At 36.3% G+C, this 23,159-nt stretch overlaps 1 protein-coding gene across 1 annotated transcript in view; it reads right to left on the bottom strand.

Moving 5' to 3' along the window:
* LOC134540351 (helicase domino) overlaps positions 1-23,159 on the bottom strand; it is a 329,560-nt gene that overhangs the window by 161,752 nt on the left and 144,649 nt on the right. The window contains exons 21-24 of the mRNA XM_063383024.1: positions 21,867-22,207; positions 19,582-19,808; positions 18,270-18,472; positions 12,108-12,277 (exon numbers count right to left, since the gene is read on the bottom strand). Of these exons, the coding sequence (XP_063239094.1) occupies positions 12,108-12,277; positions 18,270-18,472; positions 19,582-19,808; positions 21,867-22,207 (941 nt within the window). The remainder of the gene's footprint in view (positions 1-12,107; positions 12,278-18,269; positions 18,473-19,581; positions 19,809-21,866; positions 22,208-23,159) is intronic.

Genomic DNA, 23,159 nt, shown 5'->3' with positions numbered 1-23,159 from the left:
AGCGTTTAAATTGGCCTGGGTCTCATCGTTCACGCCATTAAATGTGTGATATAAAATTCCGTTCATTTTTTTTTATGAAAGTTCCTGTCTCAAATAGTAATGGCGCACGTAAATATGAAGAAAAGACAAATGAACAACATACGAAGAAATATGGATGATGTACCATAACTACAGTACAAACCCAATAGTTATTTTAAGATAATTACCATAAAAAGAACTATAGATTCTTTGTAGATACCATAGTTACTACAGAAGCAGATAGCTACCACATTTGCACTATAGTTACCGTAACAACCAAAATGTATATTTACCGTGATAGTAATGTATTATTTATTTATGACTAAATTAAAGAACACTGTTGAAAAAAAAAGGATGTTAAATTTTGATATGTACGGTTGGCACATGTTTCTAAGAAATAATGCGATCTGAAAGAATGCAGTACTACAACGATAAGTGAAAATGGTACTCGTGGATGTTTAGGTGATTTTTAGGTTATGGCAGTCTCTTTAGTTTTTCAGTAATATCGGCCGAAAAATAACAAGCGTATCGGAAGTCGGCAGAAATACAGATTCAACTAAATATTGGAAAAATCGGCTTCTTCAGTACAGCTGTACATTTGATGACATGAGTAAACATATTTCAGACTTCAGGATATTGAAAAAGACTTTAATTTCCATGTAGGTTTATTGTGCGTATGTTTTTTTTTCAAGTGTAGATTGAATTAAGTAAAATGCTTTTATTTTTAATTGCTTTCAATTGATTAAACTTTAATGACCAGTTACAGATATTTATGACACTAATTTTGAGGTTAAGCAATTTTACTAAAGCATTCCAGTCATGCAGGTTTCCAGCGAAAGACACTTCTCTTCTGCTGGAAAAACTATCTCCAATCATAGAGCTAATTTAACTCCTGAACGTGCAGAACAAATTAATTTTCTGCATGATAGATTCAAGAACAGAATTCAATACTCTATGACAATCTCTCTCAGAATTATTGTGCTGAAAAGTGGAAATTTTGAAACAATGTGAATGTACTTTTCAAACAACATGATTTTTGGTGCTAAGTTTGTTGAAGCTCCGTAAGGACTCCAGAAAAAATTGACAAGGATGAAATTATTCCAAAGATATGTTACATTTACACAAACATATACTTGTAAACTGTGGTTATGTTGGTTGGATGATATCAGTTACTAATGAACCAATGGAAACAGGTAAGATTCAATGGAAAAAAATGTTTTTCCTTTCTAGCAGTGCAAAATGTAAACACACACTGTAAATAGTTACCCAAAATTAATAAGCCCACTTCACTTTAATACTTTATTCAAACATTATACTAAGTTTAAGATAAAAATAATTTCCCAAAAGTGTAACTGTACCACAAAAGTTCAAGCTCGAGCTCGCTCGAAGCTCGAGATGTTTCAAGTAGGCTCGCTCGAGCTCGGCTCGAAGTCAAATTATTAGGCTCGCAGACCTCTAGTCATTTATAGAAAAAAATCCTAACCGCTAATCTGTACTAAATCTGAAATTTCTCAAGAAATTTTTTTTTGTCTTTATATACACTTATACCAGAAATGTACCAAACAACATGTGAGAAAGTCAAGGGACTTTTAGTGCAAGCAGAATAGATCTCACTTACATTAGATATGTGGTCATCATCTGTTAAAAGATTCGGGTTTCGGTTCGAGATTCGGCAATTCCAGTCGAGGATTTGAGTTAGGATTCGGATTCGAGGAAATCAGGATTCGCCCCATCCCTAGTTTGTATTGATGTTTCATTTGCTGTGACCATGATGGCTTGATTTATTAATAAACTTGTTGTGAATGTGAATTCTGTACAAAGGAAATATCTGATATAAACACGTCTTTAATTGCCAATAAAAATGTTACGGATGTAGATAAAGCGAAACACAACTATGAGGACTGTTAAAGATCAAAACTCGAAAAAGGAATTTCACAGAACACAAAATCACAGATTTCAATGAGTTTTAATTATGTATTTTTGACACTTAATATGTTGACGGTTAACTGAGGTGGATAAAACCATAATTTATCAGTTGCAGGCTAAACATGTCTATCTAATAATTAGGTGCAATATGTTGGTTGTCTTGGAAGGGGTAAGGGGGTTGGAGAAATACTACAATCTTTTCAAATGAAAATTTATTGGGCACCGAACTCTTGTCTAACTGAAGACCAAATTGAAAAGTAATGTAGGTAAATTGTGTAGGTAAGAAAGTAAAATTGCTTCAAGAGGAAATATATTAAGGGCTCATTATACTCATTCTTTAGGTTAAACTTCTGCTTGAATTCCTATAGTTTCATTCAGAGAGAAAGTAAAATTTGGAAATGGAGTTTAAGAAATGTGAAATCGACCCATCCCTAGCCATAAACTTTCCCAATATTGAATCCAATGACTTTACACATAAAAATATTTTTAGTAGCCGTCACTATTAAGTTTTTTTAAATGTTGGTGGGCATGTTACAAATTTAAATAAATAAATAAATTAACCAGAAATATTCCATTAAATAATCACTATGCATAAATAAAAAAAAATATAAAAAAATTGTTTGAAGTTTGCTGTAGCGCTATAGCCTAAAAAACTGGAGGAACCAAGATGGCTTTTTCAGTTCCCATCCCCCCTTTAAATGCTGCAGAGCTTTCCCCACCCTCGCCACCACTAAATACTGAGTGCAGTTTTCAGCAATGTTGATATCATCATGCATAGCATACACCCCTAAAAAAATGTGTATGGTTTAAATACTTCCATAACTTTTTTTTTCATTTACTGAACAAACAAACAAAAAAAAACGTTATTCAAATCCTTGACATGTACTTGAATTTCCATTCTGTGTTAGTAAGCATGACACCTATCAAATATTTATATATTTCCTCAAGGTGGCCACTACAAGGAATTATAATTCCTGGTTATTTCCAGGTTTTAAAGGCTCTGAATTTAAAAATCTAGGTTCGCATTCATTATTTTAAAAAAAAGTTCCACCGGAAAAAAAAGGGCAATTTAATAAATTTAACAAGCAAATGTATTAATCAATTAATGTCACTTCTTGTCACTATGCATTTTCATAAGATATTACAAGAAGACATAGGAGGAAAACGAGCAACTTAATTTATTTTGTAAAAAAATTAATAAATTGGAGAGTTAAAATTGTTAAGTATATTTTAGGACGTAGCTACTTTTACATCTGATGAGCTCAATTTTATGCAAAATAATTTTAAAAGTAAGCTTTAAAGCATTCAATAATTCTCACAGTTTTCTTGATTTTACAATTCACATCAAAAAATTAAAAAAGTTTCAGTCATTCACTATGAAGGAATAGAATCTTCAGTTATATATGACTTATGTACACAAAATATACATTGTTTAAGAAAATGTTTTGCTAGTAAATATCAGGTTTGCATAAGTACTACTACTACTACTACTACTACTACTACTACTACTACTATAAATTTAGACATATTTTGTGCTCACACACACACACACACACACACACACACACACACACATATATTAAATCTACCTCTTTGTTAGTTTCACTGAGCAGTTTAACTTTGTTTTGTCTCCAACACCTCATCTCTTTAGCTGAGTATTTCTTCTCTCATACTGCATTTTATTGCAATAGGTGAATTTTTTTCTTTGCCTTTTCCTCCATGCTATCTACAGAATTATGGGCAATTCATGCTGCTTGCAGCAAGGGACTTGTGATTTAAACTGCTTGAACTCCTCCTGCATTTATCACTGCATCATAACTGTGTCTCATGGCACCATAAACACTAGTCTAGTTTCTTCAACGTTCAAAATACTTTATTGGTTTTTAGGGATGTGCGAAAGTGACTTTATCCACACGAAATGAAAGTGAAAGAAAATTTATCAAGTTTCGCGAAAGCAAAACGAAAATGAATTTTTCTGAGAGATAAATATATTCTTAACGAAAGTTAAGCGAAATTTTTTAATTAACAAAGAAAAAAAGTGCCCCAAAATTTGCTCTTCAGTAATAAATTCTATTACATAAATCATTTTGGTACCTTTTGATGTATATATAAATATTACTATTTAATAAAATCAACATCCGCCCTAGACCACACAACACAGCCCCATGTCACTCGTAAATTTCAAGAATCAATCCAGATCTTTCAGCGCACAGACTATTTCCTTTACAGTCGTAATGTCGCAGTCTATGATAATATATTTATCACGTGCATGGTACTGATGAAAAAATACGTGAATACTGCGAAACAGCCGCCATCTTGCACCACTGTCACACATGGCTAGCTCAGGAAGCTGTAAACCAGGCAAGGGACATGGTCAAAACAAAACATAACAAATGGTTGCTGCCAAGTGGTCATTACATGCTGTGACTTGTTGACCTTTTTGTCTAATTGGCTGTATATTATGAGGATTTTATATGCCAGTCAGAGTATGTAAAATTTAAATAAAGCAGACGACAATGTTTTTGTTTGGCTGTGCGCGAATAAAAGTAGGTACGTTCTTTGTTTATGTGTATACGGTAAATACTAAATAGTGTACTAGCAGTTCTGGAATGTATGTTTTACGAATATAGTACCTACACTACTGTTTGAAAGCAAATGAATCAGGTAATTTTTCAAATATTGCATGATTTTGTTTTGATACCTAGACCTACTGTAATCACGGTTGAATTTTGTTTACTTTATCTGCCATGTTTGTTCAAATTATGATTTTACCGTATTTTCATTAACGTGAGTTTTTTTCATCACCACGTAAATTAATCTTAATGGAAATCTTTTTTCTAATTAATGTCTTTATATGATTTGCATATGTTATTACATTATTAGTAATAACAAGCAAATCATATAAAGACATTACAGTAGAATCTCAGTGCTAAGTACTTACAGGTACCTCAAGTTTTTGTACTTAGCACTGAAACATGCATACATATCTTTACAAAGAGAAAAAAATATATAAAAAAAATAGCTACAGGAGAGCCGCAATGCCATATGTATTCGCAACTGCGACTTGCTTTTTTCCCCGTGTCTAGTTCTCTGAGTATATCCACTTTTTCCTTAAGCGTGAATTGCTTTCGTTTCTTTTTATCTCCAGGATCATTCATATTGTAGCACAAATACAATGCGGTGTCTAAATAACGTAACCTGAAAATAAACTCAACAATAACAATAAACAATCCCGGCACACATCAAACAGTATTTTTAGCGTAGCGTAACACTTTTGTCTAAATAATTAATACTTCTCTCAAACCTCCGTCTTTCGATGTATCGAATGATGTTTGTTGCTCACGTCGCATACTACGTACGGTATAATCTATGGTTGTGCGCGCAACTGTTTGTTAACTTTGTTTTGAGAATTTAGAGGTTAGAAAATACGTTGCGGTGGTATTTGTGTATCTTTGTTCCACTACATTAATCATTTAGCTGGAAATTGATTTACCAGTTTAAGTAAATTTTGGTGTAGTAATGCCACGCTACTAGTAGAATTTTTACGTTATAGTGAAAATGATACTTTAAACTGAAACTGTTTTGCATGGCGAAGATACGATTTTTGGCGGGGACTTAAAAAAAATTCGTTAAGTGAAATATACTTTATAATAAGAAACGTTATTGTACCGGTATTATACTGTACATTTTTATTAAATTACGATTTCTTTTTCAATTAGAACAAACGAACTTCGGTAAGCTATTGAACTTTCGTTTGGCTCGAAATATTTCGCTAAAAACGAACTTCGACAGATGAAATTCTTACCGAAATCGAAAATGAAAGTAGCAAAATTTCGATTTCGGTATCGGTATACCGAACATTCGCACAACCCTATTGATTTTATTCTGCAGTAGAGCCTTCAGTCTTTGACGTGACAAATCAAAGTACAGCAAAAGCTTGATTACCTGTGTTATTGGGACCTACCGATGCAAGGATGATTGAAATCCTGTAAAATCCTGGATTTCATTACATGACCTCAAATTTTGGTCGCACCATAGATTTGTCTTCAGTAGAATTCTGAGCACAAGCGAAGTCTTTGTGTACTGTGTGTCTGATTATAGGGGACACAAACAATATGGCTCTGTGTTACCATACAGAATTTCTCTGCTGGAGGCACGCAGTCACCCAATTCCCCCCCTCTCACCCTCCTCCACGCCCAGCCCATCCTTGTATTTTTTTTTTACCCCTCCACTGCAAGCTATTCTTTCTTCTCAGTTCCTTGTCCTTTCATTAGACTAGCACACAGGCAGGGCCGGCGCCAGGCCCATGCGGCACATGCGGCCGCATGTGGCGCCACGCGGGCAGTGGCGCCAATGGAGCTATCGGAAAAAAAAAATACAAAATTTTTTTAATTTATTTGAGCAAAATAGTTTTATAAATAAATAAACGCCATGAACATGATTATAATTTTATAAAAGATAGAGTGTTTCTGTTTGCTAATACAGCAATATGCGAGCATCGGTGGTGATGCGATGGCGATGACTCATGTGGTGGTGGTGCGCGCCGCGCGGTGCTTCCCTGCTTTCCTGTCACAACGTGAAGCCATCCCCACCCTCCTCCCGCTGCCCCCGACCCACCGTAAGTGCCTGCTCACTGCACCGCTCAGTCTCAGTGCTAGTGCTATCTGTCAACTCGACAAGTGCATGCACACGCCACTGTCCAGTTTGATATTATTATTGTGGTGGTATCATGGCGGACAAGAAGAAACCTACGGGTACTTTCTATAGAAAAAGAAAAAAGGACATGGAAAGAGAAAACGAAAAACAGGCGAAAGCAATGAGTAAATTTTTTGTTAGATCTGAAGTTGGCTCTTCCGTAGAGTCTGAGTCTCATAAGAACGACACCGCAGAACAACAAACAATGCAGGTAAGAGAGCAATTATTATATTTATCTGTACTTTTAAACTAAACGAAAAATTAAGTTTTCTCCATCTTACTTACAAATTTTCTCAACTTTTGTTGTGCATTTTCTATGGGATGATTTAGTATCCAACATGTGTTACACGTGTTTCAGGATTCTGATTCCGAGGAAACTTTGGTTATTCCATTACCCAAATCATCTAGACCAACTGTTCAAATTGAATCTGAGAACATCGAACAACATCCACTGCAGGTAAATTTAAATATATTTTAGGTGCTTTTTGTTCAATTGTTTCTATATTTGGTAAGTAGCCGATCATGAAATCGTAGCTTATAGCACACCATTAAGGGAGGATGAACAAAAATTATTTTTTTCAAAATTAGTTTTTAACTTTATTATTAATGTTAATCCAAATCAAAAAACGATGTAAAAAAATCACAACAATTTTTATATTATTACACATACTTAAAGTGCTGATTTTGACCCTCTCAGTTTCAGACTAGACTTGTAACAAACATTACAAACAGCTGTTTTAATAGAGTGGCGGGGGGTTTTGTTTTGTTATTGTGTAGTGCGGGCGAGATGACTGACTTCCCTCCCTGATCGCGAGCAAAGCCTAAAATTGATCCTAACCATATACTTTTTTTTATTAGTAGTTTTACAAGTTACGAATTACGTGCGTTCCCTTGCGTTCCGGCACTCTTGGGAGGTAAGGGAACGCCGTTATGTTGCGTTCCCACTGAAATTAACCACTGTGTTGATGTGTTTTCAGGATTTTCATCTCAAGGAAAACAGGAACGATCTTGACGACTGTGGAGAATGGCCGGCTAAAATCACCGATGACATCCGTCAAGTTCTCGTCGAGAAAGGCCCTGTGCAGGTTAAACATTTTAAATTTCCTGTTGACCATAAATCTGGCAGACGCTTCACAGTTGCCAATTATAAACAAAAATTGTCAAATGGAGAAGAAATCGACAGAGAATGGCTCGTGTACTCAAAATCGAAAAATTCAGTATTTTGTTTCTTTTGTAAACTCTTCAGTAATGAAGTTATATCTGTTTCTGGAACAGAGGGTTACTCTGATTGGCAAAACATGTCAACATTCTTACGCCAACACGAAAAGTCACCTCATCATATAACAGCTGCCATTTCTTATCGAGAACTTTCCCAGAGATTGAAGTCAGGGAAAACCATTGACGACGAAAACCAACGCATCATAAAATCAGAAACAGTGCATTGGTATGAAGTTTTGAAGCGACTTCTTACTATAGTGCAGTTCCTTGGAGCTCAAGGATTAGCTTTTCGTGGCACTAATGATAAGATTTTCCAAGAAAATAATGGAAACTTTTTGAAACTAGTGGAGCACATTTCCAGATTTGACGCTGTTCTCTCTGAACATCTTCGCAGGATAACTTCGAAAGAAACTCATGTACACTATTTAACAAAGAGATACAAAATGAGTTCATAGATGTACTTGCTCGTAAAGTTAATGAATTCATCTTAAGTGAATTGCATAAAGCTACCTACTATTCCATCATTCTTGACTGTACACCTCTCATTAGCCACCAAGAACAGATGACTCTAGTAGTCAGATTTGTTCACGCTATAACAGGAGAAAACGCAATAATGAAAGAATACTTCCTTGGGTTTCTGCAAGCGTTTGATACATCTGGAGAAGGACTAACAGCTCTTTTGTTGGATGAGTTGTCAAAAAGAGGAATAGCTTTAAACAACATGCGAGGCCAGGGGTATGATAACGGGTCTAACATGAAGGGAAAACATGTTGGGGTTCAAAAAAGGATCCTAGACCTCAACCCAAGAGCCTTCTTTGTCCCTTGTGGAAGTCACTCACTAAACCTAGTAGTAAACGACGCTGCTCTTTCCTGTACTGTAGCCGTGAACTTTTTCAGTAACGTTCAAGAGATTTATAACTATTTTTCGGCATCCATCCATAGATGGGACATATTGAAACATCACGTAACAAATTTAACAGTAAAACCTTTAAGTGAAACCCGATGGGAAAGTAGGATTGACGCTCTTGAACCTCTGCGCTACCATATTGATGAAATATACGACGCTGTTTACGCAGCCTCTACTGATGCCAAGATTGATGTTTTTGGAAAAAATACAGCCACTGGTATTGCCAAAAAAATAACAGATTTTCGGTTCCTTTGTTGCTTGATCACATGGTATGAGGTTTTGTTCAAAATAAATTTGGTAAGCAAAACCCTTCAGGCAAAAGAAGTCAACCTGCAGAGTGCCATGACCCTAATTGAAAACGTAAAGTCGTTTTTGATCAAAATGAGAACAGAAAATGTATTTAATAATGTTGTTACAGACGCAAAGGAGTTGGCTGATAAACTCGGAATCAGCTCTGAGTTTCCTAATGAAACGGTAGTAAGGGCAAGAAAGGTTAAACGTCAATTTTTGTATGAAGGTGTCGACGAACCAATTAAGACAGAGACAGGAAAAGATTCTTTCAAAATAAATTTCTTTTTTGTGATTCTTGATACAGCCATCAGTTCATTGTCCGAGAGATTTGATCTTATGCACAACCATAGCCAACATTTCCAATTTCTTTATGACTTGAAAAAATTAGAAAATGGTGAAGAAAAAACAATGAAAAAATTAGAAAATGGTGAAGAAAAAACTATCAAAGGAAATTGTCAACGTTTGAGCGAAGTACTGACAGCAGGTGATGAAAGAGACATTAACGCAGAAGATCTTTTTAAGGAAATATCAATATTAATTCCAATGTTGTCACAAGAAGAGAGCTCCCCTCACACAACACTGAGCTATCTCACAACAAACAGATTAATAGACATATTTCCAAATGTTTTCATCGCGTTGAGGATTCTACTAACATTACCAATATCAGTGGCCAGTGGAGAAAGGAGCTTCTCAAAACTAAAAAGAATAAAAAACTACCTTCGATCTAGCATTTCACAAGAACGTCTTAGTGGTCTTGCCACATTGGCCATTGAAAATGAAATATTGAACACAATAGATACAGATACGATTTTAAAGGATTTTGCAAAAGCTAAATCAAGAAAGAAAGGTTTTCTGAAGAAGAACACTGCTGATGAACGAGTGTAGTTAGGAAGTTATGAGTATGTTGATGATGATGACCTTATTAATTGTTTTGTTATTGACTGTTCAAGAAACTGTAAATAAAATAAGATAGTTGTATCATAAATTTTTAGTCTTTATTTCCTTTGTTTTTATTACTACAGTAGGCTAGTGTGTATAAGTATATATATATATATGTGCGTTTGCACCAATATATGTGCGTTTGCACCAATATATGTGTGTGTGTGTGTGTATATATATATATATATATAAATTGGCGCCAAATCCAGAACTCGCATGTGCCGAAAAAACTCCTTGCACCGGCCCTGCACACAGGGAAACTTGTGCCACGCTGGAGGAATATGTAAGTAGCACTTCAATACACCAATTCCTAAGAGGATTGGATTTTCACAGACAGACCAAAGGGAAGTTTACAAAAATCAAAGATGAATGCAGCAATACAAGCAAATCTTGCAGGGCTGTGCCATGGCTACAGTGTTCATAATGAAATGATGCAATTAAAAGCGTTGGAAATAAATAGCACTAGATTCTGATGTCCCTTCCTTCGGCGGAATGCCAGCCAGTAGCATAGCGGCATATGAAAGCTACAAGTCCAGAATGGGGACTTGAAGCTGTGACAGCACCTCCCTCAGTTTGAAGTGTCACCAATGTGACAGTTGAGAGGGTGGGAGATAAAAAGGGTCTGCAGGAGAGATGCCATCTATTTTATACAGCTTCACAATACAACAAACTAATAATTAAACTAAATTGAGGCACCATCCGAAAACAGGATAATTCCCACGGCCCAGATAATTGAGAGTTAACACTGTAATAGTTTGTGGACATGTCTTCTGATTATTATTACCAGCGGTGAAAATCTTCAGATAAAAAAAAAGTTGAGACTTTATCCCCCCTACAGCAAACTATTGTGTTATCTTAACACATGTCAAAAGCTGTGGGAAAAGCTGTGGGAAAAAAAAAAAAAAAAGTAAACAGTGCTCACAAATGGCATAGTGATGTAGTTCTTAGGCAAAAAAGCAGTTTTTGAACTAAACTTCTTTCAACTTGCTAGACAAAAAATTAATTCCCGATGGCTTAAAAAAATAAACGAGTCTCTCAGTTTTCCTGGAACTAAAAAAAATTTCTGGCTAATTCAAAAGGTTAGCCGATTTTCACGGTCCGATGGCCACCCTGTTCCTATAAAATTATCTCGTAACACTCATGTAAAATGGCTATCACAAATCACACAGCATTATTTAACATAACGTATTTACAGGAAATTAATGTGACCAAGTTTTTTTTATTGAGTCTATGAAAAATATTTTATACAGTGGAAATCACAACGTAGATACAAAACTTTTTTATCTATAGAATTATAATATATTTACCAGAACTTTTCTGGTCCAACTTTCATCAGTAGAGTGATTTACATGGCTTTTTTTTTTTTTAAACACCAAGCAGGAATAAGAAGAAAAAAAAAAAAAACTATTTCATGGCTATAGTTTAAATGTCAACAGTCAGAAAGCAAAGAATGATGCAATATATGGAGGTCTGGTCATCTGGCCGTGTTTAGTATATTACATGTCTTTTTCGGTTTCAATGGAGTTGTTTTATTTTATAGTTTAAGAATTTTGTCTGCTAATCAAGGATTCAATCATTCAATAGTCACATAGCTGCTCCGGCTACGAATGCTAGCGGTGGGTGTGGAATTTATGTGTGATTCACGTCAACAAATGTAGTTGAAAAAACAGTTTGCATATAATTATCCTGCTCTGCATTATGTTAAAAATTTATGCATTAGATTACAATAGGTTTTTTTCCATCATTTTACGTATTAGTTTGTTACATTGTGATGGATTTTTTTTTGCCAACAGCATATCTGAGTCAGGAAATAATAGTGTTCTTAGAATCCGTGAAGAGAAGCTTCCTGGCATTGCAAAGCGTTATCAAGTCTCATCTGTCAAGCCTCCTAAAAGAGCCTTTTCATGTCAAGAAGGTGCCGTAAAGATAAGAAGAACAAAAGTGGCTTAAGTGAAGCAGTTACAATGCTCAGGCAAGATGCAAGTTAGCGATTACACCACGACCCCCACTATCAGTTTCAGCAGTTTTTGCAAAAAAATCAGTGCACAAATATTCAGGTAAATGCAGCGATAACTTCACACACGATCAAGGCCCGAGTGGAACGTGGACCCACCTGCCGCTGGTCAACCCGCGTGGTGCCGTCCAGACGCAGGTATATGTGGCCGTGGTAGTTGAGGAAGGCCTCCAGCACGTCCAACATCTTCGTCATCTGCGTGAAGATGAGCGCGCGGTGGTGTCCGGTCTTCAGCTGCCGCAGTAGCCTGTCCAGCACCTGCAGCTTGCCTGCACACACGCCAGGCACGGTGCCCCACTTTCAGTAGGGAGAGGCAAGGACAAGCTTATATAATGAATAGAAATAAAAACCAAATAACACCAAAAAATGAATCACTACACCACATAACACCACAATGAAAGTTAATAAACTTTATACAGTACAACCCGGTTATAACATTCCCGTTTTTAACATTTTCCCGCCTATAACACCATAATTTCATGGTCCCGTCATTTCTCCATTTATCACAATGCTTTAATTTCCCGCCTGTAACAATATTAAAATTTCGACATTCCCGCCTTGAACGTTCAAATTTGCTTTGATAACTGCCACAATTTGCAGTATCCCTTCCTTCAAAGTCATAATTTAGAGCGAAACCATAGCTAGAAAATACAGCACGCATATACAAACATCAGATGTTTACATTTGAGTAGTTCACCATAGACGTGGTACACACGCACTCCACAACTTGCACCGGATCGACTATCAATATGGCGTCCTGTTCGCGCTTATTAGCCTATGACTTGTTCCTTTATACTTATGATGCGCATTTTGTGCACTGACACATGGTCGGAAACAGTGCTACTATAGTCTATGGTGCTGGTTTTTGTTTCAAAGGTTTAACACCTTGAGATGGTTAACTGTTCTATGGATATATTCATGGCTTTTGTTTGTGGTTAACCTTTACCGTAAACTTTTTTTTTTTACTTATTGTAGTCACGGTCGTATTTAATTAAAATACGCCGTGTTGAAATTTTATTCACGTTTTTGTACGGTTATGATGGCCGATAAATATAAGCGAAAATATATTCTGTAGCTGAAAAAATTCAGTTTCTTAACCAAGTGGACAGGAACCCCAACAAAACGTGTGTTGTGATTGCAAAAGAGTTGAATAGTTCTGTTTCGACTCTGAACTGTATCGTACAAAACATTTTTTTTTCTTTAGCATATTATTAGGTATTATTAGGGGTAGTCAAATTTCGTTAATGACGAAATCGCGAAATTTTAAAAAAATCACTTGCACATGATGTGTAATACAAATAACCTTACTTGGTAGTGATAAGACGTTAATATACTGCATTTCGTTTTAACGAAATTTACTGTGATGCGCGAAATCCGTAGTTTTTCACGAAATATGACGAAATCACGAGATTTGCGCGAAATTAACCTTTTTTATCGCGAAAAATCACGTTGAATCATTCTGGAACCTGCACAAAATGTTTATTATTACAACAGGTTATATGTGAGACGCCATCTTTGCTTTTGTTTTTCTCTAGCACCCATAGAGTAGTGTGTGGCAATAAACATCATCACTTTAGCAACTGGTGGACAAATCACAGATGGCGTTGGTAGTTACGAATGTCGAAATGTTCTATGATTTTATTTTCACGAGTGCGTGTCCGTCGAGTTTAAGTTCTTTATTTCCGAGTGGATGTAATATGTATCTCGCATTCTATGATCGTTTTCCGTTAAAGTTTTTGTGGCATGTTGGTCATATTACCGTGGTCACTGTGGATATAAACATATAAAATGCCGAAAGTTGTGTTTTCGAAAGAGCTAAAGAATATTACGACGAAGTATTTTATGTGTTCAGTAAAGAAAAAGGCATCATGATGTGCAAATCGACTGTTAAAAACACTGTAAATTTCGAGCATCGCTAGGGACCCCAGAAAATGGTAAATAAAACTGGCTCATTTCGGTGTAAAAAAATGACAAAAGCGGTGCAAAAAATCGGTGTAAAAAAAAGCAAGTGTTGCAAAAAAATTGGTGTAAAAGTAAGCAATCGGTAGAGACCCTAAAAATGGTGAAAAAATTATGCCATTGGCGGTGTAAAATAACCTCATAGCGGATAGGCACTACAAAGTAGCAGACTCTGCCTTACATCGGCCCACTTTGTCTGTCGTTTCATCACACAAGAATACAATCTGTTAGTCTTCTACAGCGTGCCTTACTGCTTCCTTATTTGCCTGGCCAATTTTTGGGACATAAGTTTCTCCAAGAGTGTTGGCTGATGGCAAATCACCTGCACCTAAAATGTATACATAACTTACAATATACTTATAAATAGGTAGCATTTATAAGGTTATCGCTGAAAATATTAAGGGGCTAATTTACTCAAAACAATTCTAAGCCAAACCTAACCTAACCTGTTCGAGATTACTGCTGGATTACAGAGTCAAACCATCAATCAATCAGTCAAAAATATCTTGTGGTGTGCTCACCATTTCAAAATGCAATCCATCGTATTTGTGTGTTTGTATCTGAGGTACTTGCATATTTATTTGAAGTAAAGGTAAGTTGGGCCTAAAGGTAAGTTAATCGATAATATTGCAGGCCTATATAATTATGCTTATGAACTTTTATTAGAGGGGGAAAACATTTCTAAATAAATAAGGCTAACCTTCTTCAACATGGGTGTTAAACCATTCCCTCATAGCTGGATGATCAGCTTTTTCCAAAGGAATGTTAACTTACAGCATCATATTAACAAAATCAGAAACAAATTCTTGTTTTCTGCACTTTAAAGCTTGTTTGCTTTATTCACGCTGTCGCCTATCGAGATTTGTTTAGACACGGTAGAATTTGCTTGACAAAATAATTGTCTTTTCTGTTTTGTTTTGTGTGTGTCATTTGCCACATGCTTTTTGCACGTGTTTTTGTGTGTCCTATCAACCCGCACATTGCAGAACTTTCACATCATATTTTGTCCCGCTGATCAAAAATATAAAATCCATCCGATTTCATCCATCTTTCGCGTCGAAGTTTTCGGCATCTTAGTCATAAATTCAATTGTATCACAAAACTTACAAAATGTGGACGGTATTTGTAAACACTCATAGATATGTGCACGCAAAAATGACTGCCATCTTAGCTCCATGCGATTAAATTATGTTAGGAAAATCGACACCAGTGCGCCTTGCGGCAGAAACGACCATTATTCAACACGAAAACTGTGGACAGTCAATTTTGTTATGTTGGTAGTGCGCATATCGATTGTTGACATTTGTTACATTTTGTTTACATTTGCGTTGGCAATATTTACTGCTTGTAAACAGAGTAATAAAAATACGTGTATTTCCGTAACGTATCAAAACGAAGATAATATCAGGGCATTAGTCTTTCAGTCTATGTTTATGATGGCGTAAATAAATTGAATTGCGACATAAGGGCATTATTTTGTGCGTATAAGCGTGAATTTCGCGCGAAAATGCGTGAATTTCGTGCGAAAATTCGTGAATTTCGCGACTATATATGTCGAAATCAAAGGAAAGTTGCAAGATTCGTTTAAAGTATCAAATTTTCGCGTTATTTCGTGAATTTCGCGCTTCACCATTTTTCGGGGTCTCTAAGCATCGCACAAGGTGAACAAAGATAGGTGTCAAGCATCGGTTCTGGAACTAAGCGTCAAGTTACTCTAGAACCATATATTTCACGTATGAAAACTATTACATTCAGACGTACGCCTACTCAGTCTCCATCGTCGCACACGTTCTTACGAGACGTAGAAGGCCATAAAACGACAAAAATCACATTATTTTGCCGACCACAAATGCGTCTGGTGACGCCATCGTCAATAGGCCTTAACTCACTCTTTGTTCCTTTCTCTGAATCGGCCAAACGCAGTCCAGAAAACAGCGTCACTTCCATATTAACCAATCAAATCATAACTTTCAAAATGCTAATTGTTGTATCTGGGCGTCCTAACCGAGGCGACTGTTTATTTTCGTAGTTGTCATGGCAACGCACGAAAATAAATGCCGGTAAAGAGTGCCAACATATACATAAACAAATACCGCACACGCAGTTGAGGCGGTGAAAAACGTAGACAAATAAAAAAAAAAACAATACTCTGTACTGTTGAATAAGTACAGTGTTTTGGTGGGGACTAGTTTGCAGAAAATATATAATAGCTGATTTTCAGATAGTCTAAATGGACTTGAGCCACTAACGTTTTTTATCAGTTTCCTATCTTTTTGTATGTAATCTTGAGAATTTTAATTACAAATGCAGCGTGCTAAATTTTAGATGTACATGTACTTTTAAAACATTGTTTTTGATAAATTTTGACCAAATAAAACAATAATTCCATCAAACATATATAAGTGTATAAAATTAGAATGACAAAATAGTTATTTTTTCTAACTAAACAATTTTTTTTTTCACCGAAATTTTGCACCGAAATAACTCTTTTTATTCACCGAAATGGGCCTTTTTTATTTACCATTTTTCATTGGCCCTAGGTATTATCTATAAATAAAATTAACCAATTTTCCACTCTATTGCTGTACTTAGTGTAATACTCCTGTATTTTGTGTTGTTTTACCTATACTTTTTAATTTAATCAATCCACGTGTAATTTTTACAAAGTGAAGATGATTTCCTGCTTATAACATTTTCCTGCTTATAACATTTTTTTATGTTGGTCCCTTGGAAAATGTTATAACAGGGTTGTACTGTAGTACCAAAATGCTACAAAATCATTAAATTAGTCAATATTTTACAAAATATAACTCAAACAATTGCAAAGAGCATCCACAAAATCATTACAGCCATTTAAATCATGGCTTAATTTTAACGGGCATTGTAATTTTCTTCCCCCAAATAATCTTTTATTTAATTACATTTAATCAATGTCAATTATTTTTTGAAGTGAAAACTTCTTTAGCAGCGTTGAGCAATTTTTGGTACGGGCAAAACTTATGGGTTCGCGTCACCGACATGCTAGTGACGTGTTGCGCCAGACTGGCGAATCGCAGCGACCTTTGTACATATATACGCATATGTACACTAATACATTGTATGTACTCGACTGTATCATTGCGCGTTGGGACTCATTTTTGGATGGGTAAAATCTTGAGAGTTCACATAACCGTCATTGCTTGAAGAAAGATAATGTGGAGTTGCTCAGTGATATATACTTTGATAGCTAAACACTAGTGTTTAGTTGAGAACTTTATTGTGATTTTTTTTATTCAATATGTTAATAACAAAGCATTTAAATGGTTTCCAAACTTATCTGTATAATGTTATTAAATAGAAAATAATTTTGGCTACTTTAAAAAGTCTTTTTTTTTTTTACCTCAGTAAAAACAATTTTTTTGTACTTTGTTTGAAAACAACGATTTCTATGTTATGAACTCATCGATTACTGCTTCATGAAACTACTGAAATAGCAATCTGAAATTACAGCTTTGTGCTCCTTGAAAACACCGAAAAATTCCTATCCCAAACTAATAATCTTGAAGTTTTAACAAACTGAAGTTTTATAAGGCAATATTTTCTGCTTGCAAGGTTTGTTATATTGTAATTGGCCTTTAATATAATCTTAATATTCTAAATGGCCAAAAACAGAATCAACAATATATAAAAGGAACAGAATTCCACAGTGTTGTTTCAATCGTGTTTGTGAAATAACAGCTTGTTTTGTTATTATTTGAAATTTATTCTTGGATAAAGGAAAGATAACACAGATAAAAAAAAGTATCAGCAATTCACTATGAACTTAAGGAATTCTTTTCAAATACACTAGCTAAGTCAAAAAATATCTGACTGCAAATCTGGCAAAAAAAAAAAAAAAAAAAAAAAAAATTGTAACTAAGAAGATGTCTTTCTGTTCACATCTCCCCCAAAAGTCATTGTAACTAAACTATTCTCTATGAATTACAGTTTTTGTGCGTTATTACATCGTGAGACATTGGTCACATTTAAACACTGTGTTTGTTTATCTTTCATGGGGGAGGGGGGAGGGGGGGGGGGGAACCCGGAACCAAAACTGGTTATTTGAAAAAATTATTCCGGGTCATGTATTACCTAGGTATTTTAAAGGAACAAAGAAAAATCAGGGAACAATACAGGCCTAATATTTACTAAGTATAATAAAATGGGCGTAAAATGCTGTGCAAGTGATGACAATCACATACACTTGGGCGACATATGCAGTTTGTAAATATCCATTGAAAATAATTTGAGAGGGAACAACGACTGCCAGAGCAGGGCACTGACCGCAGTCGTACTGGATGAGGCGGGGCTCCGGGAACTGCGTGGCCATGGCGGAGGCCACCGGGTGCAGCAGGGCCATGCGCGGCCCCAGCTCGCGCCTCAGCCGCTCCTCGCAGCACTGCTCCTCCCACAAGCGGGAGGGGGGAGGGTGGCACACGCGCAGCTGCGGCGCCGGCGCCGTCACCGCTGGCACGCACAGCACGAACCTGTCCAGCACACAATCACACGCGCCGCTCGTCAGGAACATTACCTCGCAGGTCAAACCTTCAGTGTTTTTATACCATTATTTGCACTATGTCAAGGAAAAAAACTATCGATAACAAATTATTGTTCAAAGATTACAATAAAGAGTACAGTATAATAAATAGCTGAGATCAACAAAATATGTTTCCCATTTATATTAAAAATATTAATTTAAAAAAATCAATGAAAAACTTAAAACTTTTCATAGTGAATAAACATGCCCCGTATAACTCTTAGGGTAATATAAACAAACACACCTTTCATTGAAATATAACTCGCTCCCCGACTATTAATGAAACTTAAGTAAACCCCGGTTGTTACAACCCCTTACCGTTCCCGTGAATAGGGTCGTAATAAACTTTTTTTTGACCAACTGACTAACACCCTACTTGGTACATGAAAATGAGCAAATTTCACAAGTCCATGTTCAGTCAACTTTGGCAAGAAATTGACACATTCTCTATCTACATCAATAAATTAATTTTAATAGAATACATCTTTCGAAAAGAAAAGAAAAACAAAAGAACAGCATAATTGAAAACATATCATCAAAACCACCATAAACACGGTAAAAGGTGCAGCACAACTGGATATATTAACAAGTAAATTTGACACAGATTTAATAAAGAAAATGAAAAGATGAATATTTTTTTTTCTTTCTAAAATGTAAATTTATAAGACTTGGGCCACAACTATCTGCCACATCTGAGAGGCTAAGGAGTTGAGAGACAACAATGCTTTGTATCGCTTGCATGGTTAACTCACTCACTCACTAAAATGCACAATCACAAACACTCTCTCTCCCACCCTTGTAAACTCACACCACACAACCCATTTTCGGTGTTTTGGGGTGCATTGATTGAATTCTGCTGTTATTTCGGTTTCATCGCTATTCACCATATACTAATCTTCCCTCTATTGATTAGAAGTGTTTAAACGTACCTGAAGGACAAAATACCAAGAAATTTTTAAAGACATTTAATAAAAGAACCGGAAAGAATTTATTTCTGTATCACAGGTTCATTATTATTATAGAAATAAAAACTTGATACAAAACGGATCTATCACATACCTGGAGAAGAGGTCTCGCAGCTGGGTGACCCTCTGCTGTGGGGAGAGCGCCAGCCCGGGCAGACCGCCGGCCCGCTGCCAGGAGGAGCAGGGGGACGCCGCCCTGCGCACGGCCTCCACCACGTCCGCCCCGTACAGCGGGGAGGGCTCCACCCGCCGCCTGTTCACGGCGCTGCGCAGCTCCAGCTGGGCCCGCCGTCGCTGCTGCTCCGCCCGCTCCAGCTCCGGCTGCAACGTGCGTGCCAGTGCCGTCCCTCACGACTAGCCTCCACAGCTGCTAGTTGCTGCTGTTCAATCACGTACATACAACTAGTTCTACCACACGCAATCAACTGCACAAAATGTATTGCATCACCGGAGTACATACCAAGTTTATAATGAACATGAATTTCAAGATAAAACAGGGTGTCAACAAAGATTTTAGAAATCATATCTAAGAGGTTTTCTTAAAAACATTTGGAATATCCAGGTGATATTTTAATGTGTATGTAATAATTTAAAACAATTGTACGTAAATTTATACTGTAATGTGTGCGTAAAACGAAACGGGAATTTTGTAATTAACTAAGCAGAAGACAACAAATGTTTATGTTTGAAGATGTTATGTTTATAATACCCCTGTGAAAAAGTTGAAAAATTAGAATAGGAATTATAAACTATTCGAATATTTGATTCAACCTTGAATATTGACACTTCAAAATAGCGAATAATTGTTTCCTTACGAATACTGGACATAGCATACCTCGTGAGTTTGTCTTATACCAACGTTCACTGTTGAGGTTAAGAAATTTCTGCAATATAAATACCCTGTTTTGGTCTTTTGGTGAGACATCATCACCAAAAGCATAAACAATAAGAGACGTTTTAAACAGGCAACAAGTATTGAAAGATTTTTTTTATAAACAACTGTATTCGCTTTAATTTCAAACATTTTTACAAAAGAAATAGAAAAAAATTTCAGTTGTAAATAAGATTTAATTCACAACAAAACTTTTTAAAATGTTAATAATGTGAAAGTCTGATAGATAATTTTTAGAATAAATTAGTTATCAGATTTTATAACTTCCATTTAAGTACATCAAGGAAATATTTTACAGTGATAAAATCACATCCCCTACAGTACAATAACCACTGTTGTCATTGGAAGCCTTCTGTGTTCAGTGTCGTCGTCAACATGTTTTATATAGTATTTGTTTAACTTCATCATTGTGTTTATATGTTTACCGGTGCCGTTTTTAAATTGTCATCTGTATGTGTTGCGTGTGTATGTTGTAATATTGTATATTCTTTGTTGTTTTCACCAGTGCCATTTTCTGCAAGCTGACTCCGTATTCCTGACAAAATGTTATTTCCAAGGTTGCCTTGTGTTGAGCATTTTAATTTTTTTTTTGGTGTGCATTTTCCTGTATTGGGTTTCTATATTCGTGTTGGGAGAATTAGTATCTTCAATGTAAATGCCTGCTGGAAAGTTAGTGAGTTGAAGCTAGGAGCGAGCATCTTTTTGTTTGTGTGTTATGTGCGGGCCTGTGTGTGCATGTGTGGGCGTGCATGTGTGTGTGCTTGTGTATGTAAATCAGAAAGAAAAAAATAATTAAATACACATTTGAAAATCAGTGTTTGTATAAAATGAACTTTGTGTGATTTCTTAAACTATATATTTATAACATGTATTTACAGTGTATTTTTTTTATTTCTGAGCAGGCTTAATTTTTATTATAAATGTACGTTTCATCATGATGGATTGCTTAGTACTTCTTCAAATTCCCTCAAAGTAGCACAATATGTTTATGGTGACCTGTACATTACATAATTAAGTTTAGTGTTTATGAATAACTTTAGCTTTCTTTTTCACACAAGTCGCACCCGTACTTTTCAAACTTGATTTTAGTGTTAAATATATGCGACGATTTTGCAAAAAAAAATATGGTACCTACAAACTTTCATTAATAAGAAGCAGTTATGGCCAAACACATACTCGGACAATACTGAAAGAGGATAAAGCTCCTCGGTACCTGTTCAGTGACTTTAAAAAAAGGACCATTTGTATATATTTCTCATTTGTTTGTGCTAGGAGCGTGGACATGTAACAGTGTTTTTCTTTTAGTTGTTGGTTGGATGGATGCGGACGCAACTTTCTCCTCGCTTGTGGGTTCAACAAAGGACAGTAAAAAATTAAGATGGCCGCCTAGACACAAGTTGGTGCTGGGCGCTGCTAGAATTCACCAATTTTCGGGTGAATTCTTTAGCTTCCGTAGTCACGGAACAGTACCCGCAGAACGCACTCACCAGATAGAAGACTGAGCGCGGTTCCTCGAGCGCCTCCTTCTTGACGACGACGGGCCGCACGACGGCGTTGTTGCGCAGCGCGTGCACGGCGGTGGTGAACACGGGCTGCGTGACGGCGGCGCTGGTGCGAGTGGTGGTCGTGGTGACGGTGGTGGTCGCCACGGACGTCGTGGTCACCGCCACGTTCAGGGGCGGCACCCGCATGACCGGCCGCACCGGGGCGTGGCCCGACGCCACCAGGCCGGTGGACAGGCGGTTCACCACCGCGGCGGGCGCGCTGGCGACCACGCCGTCCACGCCTTTCGACAGCACCGTCACCCGCGGGCCGCTCGCCGTCAGCACTGCACAAAGTGTATTGCATCAACGGAGTATGCCAAGTTTAAATTTTAAGATATGACAGGGTGTCAACCAATGTTTTATAAATCAAATCCAAGACCTTTTCTTAAAACATTTGCAATCACCAGGTAATATTTTAATGCATATGTAATAATTTATAACAAGTGTACGTAAATTTATACTGTAATGAGGTATGCATAAAACAAAACAGGCATTTCGTAATTTTGCAGGTTGTGTTAGTCTGATTCGCGCAATTATTTCGTTCTTTGGTAACCATGTCTCAAATGAAAGTGTAAATTGTTACACATATAGGAAAATTAGCCTATTGTCAACTACCAAAAAGGTTATACAGCAAAACCCCTTATTTACACTTTTCATGGGGACAAAGTAAAAAAGTGTAAAATGCGGGAAAGTGTAAATAAAGGGAAAAGTATAAAAAGGAGTACAGTTTACCTTATTTAGAATTTTTTTTTTCCTTTTGTTTAATAGCACATACTATAATGCAGGTACAAATACACTAACAACAAATTTTACTTTAGTATATAATCTAGTGATGGGTCGAGACTCGAAAAATCGAGCGAGTCGAGTCGAGCCGGCGAAACTAAACTCGACTCGAAAACCGAGTTGATTAAGATCGTGTCCTCGAGTCTCGTCAAAGTTTAGTTTTTGGCTCGACCATAATGTTGCACATTTTCCAATCGTGAAGGTACTTATCTGAAACCATGGACTTTAAAATAAAATAAAATGTATTATTTAGGCCTACCTAGTGGAAAACCTCTGATCCAACACTGAAAACCATGAAAATAAGGTCGGAATATTATTTATTTTCGATCGTGTATAACCGCAAACAGTGCATCCCATCATTCAATATGCACTTAATATTTCTAATTCCAACAAAATACCTTTATTTAACTATAACGGAATTAAAAAATGTTCTCTAGATTCAGTCATGAACAA

The sequence above is a fragment of the Bacillus rossius genome, chromosome 16 (genome assembly GCF_032445375.1).
Source record: "Bacillus rossius redtenbacheri isolate Brsri chromosome 16, Brsri_v3, whole genome shotgun sequence".
Lineage (NCBI taxonomy): Eukaryota > Metazoa > Arthropoda > Insecta > Phasmatodea > Bacillidae > Bacillus > Bacillus rossius.
This window is presented reverse-complemented; position numbering and strand designations above follow the sequence as displayed.